General features: G+C 48.5%; 1 protein-coding gene across 12 annotated transcripts in view; it reads left to right on the top strand.

Annotated features, from left to right (window-relative positions):
* zfand6 (zinc finger, AN1-type domain 6) overlaps positions 1 to 12519 on the top strand; it is a 90046-nt gene that overhangs the window by 51703 nt on the left and 25824 nt on the right. For 8 of the 12 annotated variants that reach the window (XM_072468782.1, XM_072468779.1, XM_072468781.1 and 5 more), the window contains 3 exons: positions 8546 to 8676; positions 9880 to 10107; positions 10252 to 10368. In XM_072468782.1, the coding sequence (XP_072324883.1) occupies positions 8546 to 8676; positions 9880 to 10107; positions 10252 to 10368 (476 nt within the window). The remainder of the gene's footprint in view (positions 1 to 8545; positions 8677 to 9879; positions 10108 to 10251; positions 10369 to 12519) is intronic. The other 4 variants (XM_072468777.1, XM_072468785.1, XM_072468786.1 and 1 more) reach the window with 3 other exon arrangements.

Here is a 12519-nt window from a genome sequence, read left to right as displayed (position 1 = left end):
CTCCTGCTCCTCGTTCTTATGTTCTTATTTATGTTTGTATGTTCTCCACGCTGGCCCCTTCTCCAGAACCCGTCCACCCAATGGAGCACATGATCCGATATCATGATCATTGAGTATTCCGCCGCCTTTACCCCAGCTAGCAGCGCCTTTCCTCCTACAAAAAAGACAATCCTCGAAGACACTTTGTGCACTGAGGAAAAAAAGAATACTCCCTGTGCTCTGGGTGCAAAACCTCCATGGGTCCACCCTTCCCATCTTTAAACCCCCCCCCCCCTATTTTATGACAAACTTGTATCAAAACAGGTTACGGCAAATAAACACCCCAGGAAACATACTTCCCAGCAATCAACTATACAGTCTGTACAGATTTTCCCCCTTTTTCGCCCTCGCCCTGCGACAAACAGCTCCTCAAACACAGTCACAAACATCCCCCACCTTTTCTCAAACGCCCTGCAGAGCTCCTTAACTCCTACTTTATCTTCTCCAACCGCAGGAAGTCGTGCAGGTCACCCAACCAAGCTGCTGCCCCTGATGGCGATACCGACCGCCTCTCCAGTAAAATTTACCGCCATGCAATCAGAGAGGTGAAGGTCACGACATCGACCTTCCTCCCCTCCTTGAGCTCCGGCATCTCTAAAACCCCATCGCCACCAAAGGGTCCGGCTCCATCTCCTCCTCCACTATCCTGGCTAAGACTGCGAACATTCTGCCCAGAATCTTCACAATTTTTCGCAACCCCAAAACATGTGCGTGTGATTCGCTTGCCCACGCCCACACCTCTCTCACTCATCTGCTACCCCCTGAAAGAACCCACTCATTCTCGCCCGAAGCATATGCACCCTGTGCACCACCTTAAACTGTATCCGGCTCATCCTTGCACAAGAGGAGGTCCCGTTTACCCTATGCAGTGCCTCACTCCTTTCTCCCTAATTGATCTCCCCTCCCAAATCCGCTTCTCATTTCTTCTTGATCTTCACCACCCATCCACGACCCTGCTCCCCCAGCCACTTTCATCTCTCCCTGATTCTTCCCTCTCCTTCTACATCCGGAAGCAGCAGTCGCTCCAGCAGGGTGTATCCCGGCAACCTAGGGAACCCCCTCCAGACCTTTCGCGCAAAGTCCCTAACCTGCAGATACCTGAATTCACTCTCCCTTGGCAGCTCTACTCTCTCTGTTAGCTCCTCCAGACTGGTGAACCCTTCCTCCAAATATAGATGCCTCACCTTGACCAGCCCCACTTCCCTCCACCTCCTGTATACACTATCCATATCCCCCCCCCCGCCCTCCCCCCACCACCCGGTTCACACCCACAGACATCACTTCCACCCTAAAATGCCTCCTCAACTGATTCCATATCTTCACACTGGACTGCACCACCGGGCTCCCTGAATACCTACTCAGAGCCATTGGCAACACTGCCAGCACCATAGCCCTCAAAGTAGACCCCTTACAAGTTTCCACCTCCATCCTAACCCACTCTACCCCTTCTACGTCCCACCATCGGCGCATATTGTCCACATTCACCGCCCAATAATAGTGAAGCAGGTTTGGCAACGCCAACCCCCCCTGCTGCCTCTGCCTCAGTAGCACTTTCCTCCGATCGTGTCCAATTTCCGAAAAAAGGCCTTTGGTTTAAACAAAAATAAACTAAACCTTGAACAAGTATCTCCACTCCACCTGATCAAATGCCTTCTCCACGTCCATGGACACCACCACCTCCGGTACCAAAGCCCCCGACGGATTCATCACTACATTCAACAGCCGTCTTGTACTACTTGCAAGCTGCCTGCCCTTCACGAAGCCTGTTTGATCTTCTGCAACCACCCCCGGGACACCATCATCCATCATCCCCGCCAACAACTTAGCCGATATTTTCACATCTGTGTTCAATAGTGATATGGCCCACATTCCACCGGGTCCTTCCCCTTTCTCGGGATTAGTGTGATTACTGCCTGCGTCATCATCTCCAGCAGCTCCCCCTTCTCCAGCGCTTCATTAAACGCCCCCAATCGGTGTGGTGCCAGGTGCGTCGCAAGTTCCTTATATAATTCCGCCAGGTACCCATCCGGCCCTGGGGCCTTCCATGACTTCATACCCCTGATACTATCCAGCACCTCCCTCGGCCCCAGTGGTTCCTCCAATGCCTGTCTCTTTGCTTCGTCCACCTGGGGAAATTCCAGCTCACCCAGAAAGCGCCCCATGATCCCCTCCTCTCCCTGATAGTACTCCCTAAACGCCTCTTTTATCTTGCCCGGCTCCGACACCACATCCCCAGCCACAGTCCGTATCTTAAGTATTTCCCTGGACGCGGCCTGCCTCCGCAGCTGGTGCACCAGCATGCGGCTCGCCTTCTCTCCAAACTTATATTGCACCCCTCTTGACAGACGCAGTTGCTCTACCACCTTCCCTGTTGTCAACCTGTCGAACTGCCCCTGCACCTCGCCAATTCCTCCACGGTGGGCACCCTTGAATACTTCCTGTCCACTTCCACTATCTCACTCACCAGATGGGCCTGTTCCTCCTTTCCCTATCCGCACAAGCCTTAAACAAAATAATTTCCCTCTGGACCACTGCCTTCAGTGCTTCCCCAAAAATGGCCGTTGACACCTCCCCATTCTGATTCAATTCCACATATTCCTTAATCGCTGCCCGCACCTTATTACAAAAACCTCCATCCGCCAACAACCCCGAATCAATCCTCCATCCCAGACTCTGCTCTCGTCCTGATCTAAATTGAATCTCCAGCCAGTGGGGCGCATGGTCTGAGATAACTATCCCCGCATACTCTGCCCCCTCCACCCGAACCAACATCTCCTGACTCATTACAAAGTAGTCAATCCTCGAATACACCTTAAAAACGTGTGGGGAAAAAAAGGAATACTGCCGGCACTATCAGTTACCCCCCCCCCCTCCCCTTGATGCACCACCACCGTCTCCATTTGGAATTCAACCGTTTACCCACCAGTGTAGTCAACTCCCGCGCCCTGCAATCAAAGCCAGAATGGAATACCTGGCTCACGCAGCCCTTCCTCAGCTTGATCTGGTCCTTTACCCTCGGGTAGGTCACCTGTAACAGCACCAAGTCCGCCTTCAAGCCCGTCAGATGTGAGAACACTCCCCCTCCCCCATTCTTCTTGCCCATCATGACCATCCTTCCAGGCCCTGCCCCACAAGCAGAGCCCTGCCCTAGCTCTAGTCACTGCCAGCCCCCCCGAAACCCCCCAGCAACCCATCCGTCGCTTCCTCTTAAAAACACCTCACCCAGCATTGACCCCATCCCCTACATTCACCTCCCAGGCCCATCAAAACCTGCCCTTACAGGTTCAGACAGCTGTGGCCCCTCTGCCACCCATGCAAGACAAAGAACCCAGCTTTGGAAAAAGAAAAAGGGGGAAACAAACACAACCTCAACCACCAAAATTCCAATTTCAGACTGTTCCAGGCCGCCTGTCTTCACAAGCACCCCCGCCGCCGTCTCAAAGTAATAATCTCTGCCATTGCACGTATCCCTCAGCTTCACTGGGGGTAGACCACACCAAACCGCACATTGCGTTTAGAAAATGCTGCCTCAGCCTATCCGAAGGCCGCTCACCTCCTTGCCAACTCCATCATCAAGTCCTGGTATTTCCAAATACCCTTTCATTCCCATTCCACCTCGCGCCTCTGCATTGCCCATCTCAACACTCCTTCACCTGGAAATTGTGGAAACAGACAATCACTGCCCTCGGTGGCTCATTCATCCTCTGTGTCGGCCGGAGCAACTGGTAGGCACTGTCCAACTTGTACTGGGAGGGCTGCTCCCTCCCCCATCGGCTTCACTATCAAACCAGTGAAATATTCTCTATGTCTCTGGTCCTCCTCCCCTTCAGACACACCCACAATCCTGTTCTTCAGGTCTTCAACCTTGGTTCTCAGCCCTCTGTTAATCTCCGCGATCCTCCGCAGCTCCTCATCCACTGAAATGAAATGGTCACCATGCCATGACGAGGCCTCCTCCATCTCTTTCATTTTCTTCCCCTGCTCCCGCACCGTCATTGAAGTTCTCACCAACTCCCATCTCACTGGGTCCAGGGTCTCTCCTACCCACGCTTTAAGTGAGGCCTTCATCCCCATTTTTGAAATGCTTCGAGAACAACCATTCGAACTCACCAGCCGTCGGCTCCATCATCTTCTCTACTATAATTGGCACTGCCCCACCTGATGGGCTCTCTTCCGCCATCTTTCCTCCTGTTGCGCCCCTCGGCAGTCGGTGCCGAACTTTCGCTTCTTCCCAATATTCTTCTTACTGGCTTTTGCCATTCTATAAGTGCCCTAAGACACCCCACAACTCCTCACAAACAAATCTTCACTGGAAACTGGGCAACAAAGACCATAAAAGACAGCTCTGGAAGGAGCTCCCAAACATGGAACCTCCACCTACATGCCGCAACCGGAAGTCCCATTTTGTCATGTAGTTGATAGTGAAGAGGATAGCTATTGTCTCCACAATATCAATGCTTTGGTTGAGTGAGTGGAAAAGTGGCGAATGGAATTCAATCCAGAAAAATGTGAGGTAATGCATTTGGGGAGGACAAACATAACATGGGAACATTTAATAATCAGCTGGAGATAATTAGCAAGAGAGAGACCTTGGAGAGCATGTCCCTGAATCATAAAATTTACAGTGCAGAAGGAGGCCATTCGAGCCATCGAGTCTGCACCGGCTCTTGGAAAGAACACCCTATTTAAGCCCACGCCTCCACCCTATCCCGTAACCCAGTATCCCCAACTAACCTAAGGGCAATTTAACATGGCCAATCCACCTAACCTGCACATCTTTGGACTGTGGGAGGAAACCGGAACACCCGTAGGAAACCCACGCAGACACGGGGAGAACGTGCAGACTCTGCACAGACAGTGACCCAAACCGGGAATCTAACCTGGAGCTGTGAAACAACTGAGCTACCGTGCTGCCTGGTGGCAGGACACGTGGATAAGATGGTAAAGAAAGCATGTGGAATGCTTTCCTTTATTGGGTGAGGTATTGAATATAAAGGCAAAGGGCAACACAATGGCATCGTGGTTAGCACTGCTGCCTCACAGCTATAGGGTCCCAGGTTCAATTCCCGCCTCGGGTGACTGTGTGGAGTTTGCACTTTTTCCCCATGTCTGCGCGAGTTTCCTCCCACAGTCCAAAGATCTACAGGTGAGGTGGATTGGCCACGCTAAATTGTCCCTTAGATAGGTCGGGTTACTGAGGTTATGGGGATAGGGTGGAAGCCTGGGCTTAAGTAGGGTGATCTTTCCAAGGGCCAGTGCAGACCTGATGGGCCGAATGGGTTCTGGTTGTCGGCGGGGACCGGCTGTCCAGACATGGCGGACAGCATGGCGACATGGCGGAGCCACACAGCGGGCCCGCGCGGAGTAAGGTAGGTCCCCACAGATCCGATAGCCCACCAGTCAGTGGCTCCCGATCAAGGGCCTGCCCACCATTGAGGCCCCCCCCCCCCCGGAGTCAGATACCCCCCCGCCCCCCACCAGGACCGCGGTCGCGGGTCTGAGCTCCCACCGGGTGGTACCAGATGTAATCCACGCCAGTGGGAGTTCGGCCGGTCGACCAGGGAGAATCGCCGCGGGGGCCTATTCCAACTGCCCCCGGCCAGTGCTGCGTTGACTGCGCGCACGACTGGGGGTCTGCGGAGAATCGCGGTCGCGCCGGATTTCCGGCATGCACGGCTATTCTCCCCCCCCCCCTTGATTCTGGATTCAAGTCGTACTCCAGAATCGATAGTAGTTATGTTCTTATGTGGCCAGACAGGTTGATTGTCAACCTGCAAATCCTTCCAACCCACCTATGGCAGGCATTAAGAGTGGGCGAAGCCCCTTGTCAGCCATGCTTGATGCAGAGTGGTGCTCCTTAGGCCCCTCGAGCCTTTGACTTTGGGCCACAGACGTAAACAAGAGCTTTGTCTGCCTCATGCATCTCCAGACACTGGAAGTCCTCCCAAGTTTAATAGATACTGTATGTTAGGAAATGAGTGTCTTGAGGAATAGTTTGGTATTTGTAGTATGGAGGTAGGTAAAAGGCAACTAATAGTTCAGTTAATAAAGAAATGAGGGCTGAGATCAGTGAAGTTCATGTCTCAAACACCATATAATAATCATAGGGTAATGAGGAAGTAGTGGAGACGTCATCCATGATCTTTCAGAATCTATTAGATGCACTGGAGGAGAACAAATTTTATTCGTAACGAGGTAAACCGAGCATTACTGACCGGCTGGCCTTGTTTTTCAGTAGTAACGGGAATAATTACAGATGAATAAATCCATACTTAACTGAGCTGATTAGGCATTTGTAAAGGGAGGTCGTGTTTGACTCGCCCGATACAATAGCAAAGTATGGACAGGGGGATGCAGTAGATTTAAAAGAGATAAGTAAGTGATTTGATAGAGAATTAGGGCCTGTAGCATGAAATGGAAGTTAGTAGCGCAGGTTGAGGTGGTTGAAAGGAATACAGGAAAGGGTTACCATGGGTGGGAGAGATACTGGATAGTAAGTAGCAAATGGAGTTTAATCAAAAGCATGTGGGAACAAGAACATAAATTATTCTTTGATTTCTGTGTGCAGATGCAGAAATTCCTAAATGGGGCTGAATAACATTATTTTAAGACTGGACAACTGGGAATTGGGAGTTTGGAGTGAGGATGTTTGCTGCGATTCCAAAACTACGGTTACGCCATTTGAAACCTGTGCAATTTAAGGCTCCTCATGAAAGAACTGTGACTGCCATCTACTCCATACAATGTCAATTTATCAGATGATTGAGGGGAAATTTGACAGATTTGATATTTCTTTTCATGTGTAAATAGAAGATGACTGTCTTTTTTAAAAAAAAATATTTTTATTAAGGTTTTTTAACAACACAATTTTTTCCCCTTACAAACAATAACCCCCCCCCCCCCCGTAACAAAATAACGCAAATTCTCCCTGAGCAAGATATATACAAGGCAAGATGGTATATTTACGTAGCTTTATACACTGGCTCTTGACCGCGCGTACCATTCCCCCCCCTCCATGCTATCTCCCGCTCGTCCATCCCCTCAGACAGTCTCTCGTCCCCCCCCCCCCAGGGTTGCTGCTGCTGCTGATCGACCTTCTTCTAACGCTCCGCGAGATAATCTAGGAACGGTTGCCACCGCCTGTAAAACCCCTGTGCAGACCCCCTCAAAGCAAACTTAATTCTCTCCAATTTCATGAACCCCGCCATGTCATTAATCCAGGCCTCCAGGCTAGGGGGCTTCGCCTCCTTCCACAATAGCAAGACCCTTCGCAGGGCTACTAGGGACGCAAAGGCCAGAATTCCGGCCTCTTTCACCTCCTGCACTCCCGGCTCATCCACGACTCCAAATATTGCTAGCCTCCAGCTTGGCTTGACCCGGACTTTCACCACCTGGGATATTACTCCCGCCACTCCTCTCCAGAACCCCTCCAATGCCGGGCATGACCAAAACATATGGACATGGTCCGCCAGGCTCCCTGAACATCTTTCACATCTATCCTCTACCCCAAAGAACCTGCTCAGCCTCGCCCTCATCAAATGCGCTCTGTGAACCACCTTAAATTGTATCAGACTGAGCCTGGCACACGAGGAAGAGGTATTAACCCTACCCAGGGCGTCGGCCCATAGCCCTTCCTCAATCTCCTCCCCCAGCTCCTCCTCCCATTTACCTTTCAGTTCTTCTACTAGCGCTTCCCCCTCTTCTTTCATCTCTTGGTATATTTCCGATACCTTGCCCTCCCCGACCCATAGAAGATGACTGTCTTGATGTGATCTCAGAATAAATGATTTCTCGTAATCTTCACCTTTAATAAAAACCAAGATAGATTTGTCTTTCAGGGGGCATCATAGAAAGGTTACTGTGCAGAAGGACGCCATTCAATCCATCGTGTCTGTGCCAGTCAAAAAAAACAGGAGAAGAAAAAAAGTAACGTCCCATTTTAATCCCACTTTCCAGCACCTGGTCCGTAGCCTTGCAGTTATCTGCTGTGCACTGCACGTGTCGGAGGACAGGAGCAGTTTGCCTCTCCAGTGGTTGCCTGATCAGGAATCTAAACTGGGTCGCCAGAATAACCTCTAATTCCATCCACTATCTCATTAAATGATAACATTGAGCTTGCATCTACTGTAGTGTGCTGGTGGTGCAATGGGGAAAGGTACCTGATCTACCTGCTCTCTCACTGCCATTTCCCTCTGAGCTGTGCCTGTGAGTTTTGCATTGCCCAGGGGGAATAATAGGGAAATTCTACTCTGTTCTCGAGCGGTGCCATGTGTGCTGATTAGTGCTAAACTCGTTACAGAATTCAAAGGGGTACTGGATAATACAAACCAGTGGGGGAGCAAATACTGTAAATTACAGCGAAAGCAGAAAATGGAGCTGTGTACAATTAGCCACTGGTGTATTCCGGGATGCTTAGAATGCCTTTGTCACTTGTGTGTTATAGAAGGCTAAACTCTACGTTTATATTTTTGAAACATGCTGAATTTTCTTCCTCTTTTTTTTACAGTTTTTGTACTTCCTTTTACAGATCAGTGTCCAATCAGTTGCTGCTACTGTCCCATGAATCAGTAACAAATCCCCAAAGTGATGGGGACCATACAGAAGATAACCAAGAAATGACTAGAAAAGAGTTGCAGGGTAATTCTCCTTTCAGATATCGTTTCTGTACCATATGATAAAAGCACAAAAAATAACAACATGCCCAATACTCATTAGATGGGAGCCATCCTAAACCCAATATTGTAGGAGACATGATGTGATTGAAGGCATTTTTAGAAGGGGAATAAATAGTGTAGTGTAGGGTGCCTAATGTGTCCGAGCAGTTCCTCCGTGTGTGGAGCATTTGTAATGTGATAACTTTTAATCGGGCAGAATTTCAATCTCCACCTCCAATTTAAAATCTGTTCCGGGCTGCTCAAATTCATGTAAGATCAATTATCTCTCCTTTTGGAGGGACGGTGGCACAGTGGTTAGCACTGCTGCTTCACGGCGCCAAGGACCTGGGTTTGACCCCGGTCCCGGGTCACTGCCCGTGTGGAGTTTGCACCTTCTCCCCGTGTCTGCTTAGGTCTCACTCCCACACCCCAAAGATGGGCAGGGTAGATGAATTGACCACTCTAAATTGCCCCTTAATTGGAAGAAAAAAAAATTAGGTACTCTAAATTTTTTTAAATCTCTCCTTTTTATCCCACCCTCTCTCTCTCTCTCTCTCTCTCTCTCTCTCTCTCTCTCTCTCTCTCTCTCTCTCTCTCTCTCTCTCTCTCTCTCTCTCTCTCTCTATCTCCTTTCCACTCACCTTTGCTTTCTGTTTCCCCTATTCATTCTCCTCACTTCTTCTCTCTTCTACCTCCCCTTGCCCTGATATGCATGTGGAACATAAATTATGTATCTGGTGCCCAACTCTTTATGTTGACTTTTGCAGGCACTCAGCTACCATAGTTGGCTAGTTGCACTGAGGAAAATCATCCAGAATTCCTGCCCCTGTGTAAAGTCAGTTTGCATCTATAGGATTGTATCCCTGTATGCATGTGAAGCGGACACTGGGTCAGTCAGGTTTGGCTGTGATGCCCTCTATGGCACAATAGCCTCCTGATAACCAGGCTCACACGAAGATTAGCCATTTGGGCAAGTTAAAGAGCTGGCATCTTAAGCAGGGGAATAAAATAAAGCAGAAATTCGTTTTTTGAACTTTTAGGTTAACTGCATGAGAATTACATTTGGCCAAAATTTAGTTTTCACACATGCTGATAATAGTAAAATCCCATTTATAAAAAAATTGGTAGTAGAATCCGAGAAATGAAAAAGTGCTTCAAATTTCAACTGGTCTGATTCTTGTGGCAGATTTGGGTGGGAATCAACAGTTAGAGAGAGCAACGCTGGACAGTTGTGACAGATCATTAGTGGGGAATAATGGCGAAGACTGTTCAGATTACTCCAGCTCGTCCAAGAACACAGACACAGGGTACAGCTATGATGCTAGCACAGAGAGTGAGGCAGAGGACTACATTCCGCTGGAGGAGGTTTCACGGAGGACTAAGAGAAAAATAGAGGAGGCATACAGAGACCTAGGTAAAACTTTCTTCTTGGGATGTATACTGTAAATACTGTGGCGGTTCTCCCTTCCCCTCTTCCACCTTTCCCCACAGGGATGCAGCATGTGGTCCATGTAAAGGTTTTTGATGTTTAATCAAGTTCATTATTATCTGTTTAAAGCTTCCACATCTGAAGAAATTGCACAGACTTCTTCTGATGGACAGGATAAGTCCCCTGACAAACCCAAGCAGAAGAAGAATCGTTGTTTCACCTGCCGGAAAAAAGTGGGACTTACAGGTCAGTATGGTCTGCTGGGCAGAAATTCAGGCCTAGACCATCTATGTATAGAGGCAGACACCCTGAGAGACCGACTGGGCAGGAATTCGGGTCTAGGCCATCTATGTATAGAGGCAGACACCCGGAGAGATCAACTGGGCAGGAATTAGGGTCTAGGCCATGTATGTATAGGGGCAGGCACCCGAGAGACCAGCTAGGAAGGAATTCAGATTTAAGGCATTTATGTTTGGAGGCAGGCACCCTGAGAGACCGACTGATTATATCTTTGTGCTGGAATACACAGGTGATGATGATTATTTTACTGATAACTTTAATTTTTCACCTGTCTAATTCACCTTATTAACTTCCTTTTGTACGTCTACTTAAATTGGGATAAAAATCACAAACCCCTTGCTTGTATTTTGACTAGACTTTTTAACTTTTGTCATGGGGTTTTCTTTTGAGCTACCTGTGCCCTGGCCAGTGGAACAAGAGAGTGATTTGTTGCCTTGTTAATGCTGCTATTAGCATTTGACAATGTTGTAGAGTAACCTGATGATCCCCCGCACCCCCACTGACACTAGTCTGAACCTTGCCCCAGGTTAAAAACTTGGGATTCACGCAGATGATGCATTTGCTCATCAATCCATGACCAACTTGTTGGTGTGGTAATGCTGCCTGATGCATTACAGCTTTTAGGTTACAGAACAATTTTATAAGCTGTGTATGTGGATATGTATGCTGCAAGTTTACATGAATATATTACTAACGTATAAAAAAATTATTTAATTCACTTCTCCCTGTTTGGCTTTTTTACCCAGCACATCTTTGGGTTGTGGGGGTGAGACCCACGCAGATACGAGGCGAATGTGCAAACTCCACATGGACAGTGACCTGGGGCCTGGATCGAACTTGGGTTCTCAGCACCGTGAGGCGGCAGTGCTAACCACTGCGCTACTGTGCCGCCTGTCCCTCAATTAACCCCACAAGAAAACCAACAATCTTATTTCCTGTTTGTGGAATCTTGCTCTGTACAAATTAGTTGTCACATTTTGTCATGTAAATCACTGCCCTTCAGAAGTCATTTACTGGATATGAGACCTGAACTTATTAAAGGGTATTTGACATTTAAGAAGGTCAGGAGAAAAGGAAAAATGAAGTGATACCTCTGCTAATAATGAGATCAGCACAATAGTGTGGAATGATCTTGATTCAGAAAATCAAGATATAGGATCAGTTTGGGTGGAGATAAATAACAGGAGAAAGGGCAGCATGGTGGTGCAGTCGTTAGCACTGCAGCCTCACAGCGCCGAGGTCCCAGGTTCAATCCCGGCCCTGGGTCACTGGAGTTTGCACATTCTCTCCATGTTTGCATGGGATTTGCCCCCACAATCTAATGATGTGTAGTGTAGGTGGATTGGCCAAGCTAAACTGCCCCTTGGAGACTCTAAATTTATATTTAAAAAAATAACAGAATAAAAAGAAGTCACTGGTGGGAGTAGTTTATAGGCCCTCTAACTGTAGTAATGCATAGAACATAACAGCGCAGTTCAGGCCCTTCGGCCCTCGATGTTGTGCCGACCTGTGAAACCAATCTAAAGCCCATCTACACTATTCCCTTATCATCCATATGTTTATCCAATGACCATTTAAATGCCCTTAATGTTGGCGAGTCCACTACTGTTGCAGGCAGGGTTTTCCACGCCCTTAATACTCTCTGAGTAAAGAACCTACCTCTGACATCTGTCCTATATCTATCTCCCCTCAATTTAAAGCTTTGTCCCCTCATGCTAGCCATCACCATCCGAGGAAAAAGGCTCTCACTGTCCACCCTATCTAATCCTCTGATCATCTTGTATGCCTCAATTAAATCACCTCTTAACCTTCTTCTCTCTAACGAAAACAGCCTTAAGTCCCTCAGCCTTTCCTCATAAGATCTTTCCTCCATACCAGACAACATCCTAGTAAATCTCCTCTGCACCCTTTCCAATGCTTCCACATCCTTCATATAATGCGGCGACCAGAACTGCACACACTACTCCAAATGCGGTAGGTTCTTTACGCAAAGAGTGGTGAGGCCGTGGAATGCCCTACCGGCAACAGTAGTGAACTCGCCAACATTGAGGGCATTTAAAAGTTTATTGGATAAGCATATGGATGATAATGGCATAG

The sequence above is a fragment of the Scyliorhinus torazame genome, chromosome 12 (assembly GCF_047496885.1).
Source record: "Scyliorhinus torazame isolate Kashiwa2021f chromosome 12, sScyTor2.1, whole genome shotgun sequence".
In the NCBI taxonomy this organism is placed as follows: Eukaryota; Metazoa; Chordata; class Chondrichthyes; order Carcharhiniformes; family Scyliorhinidae; genus Scyliorhinus; species Scyliorhinus torazame.
The sequence above is the reverse complement of the archived record's forward strand: the minus strand, read 5'-3'. Positions and strand labels throughout refer to the sequence as shown.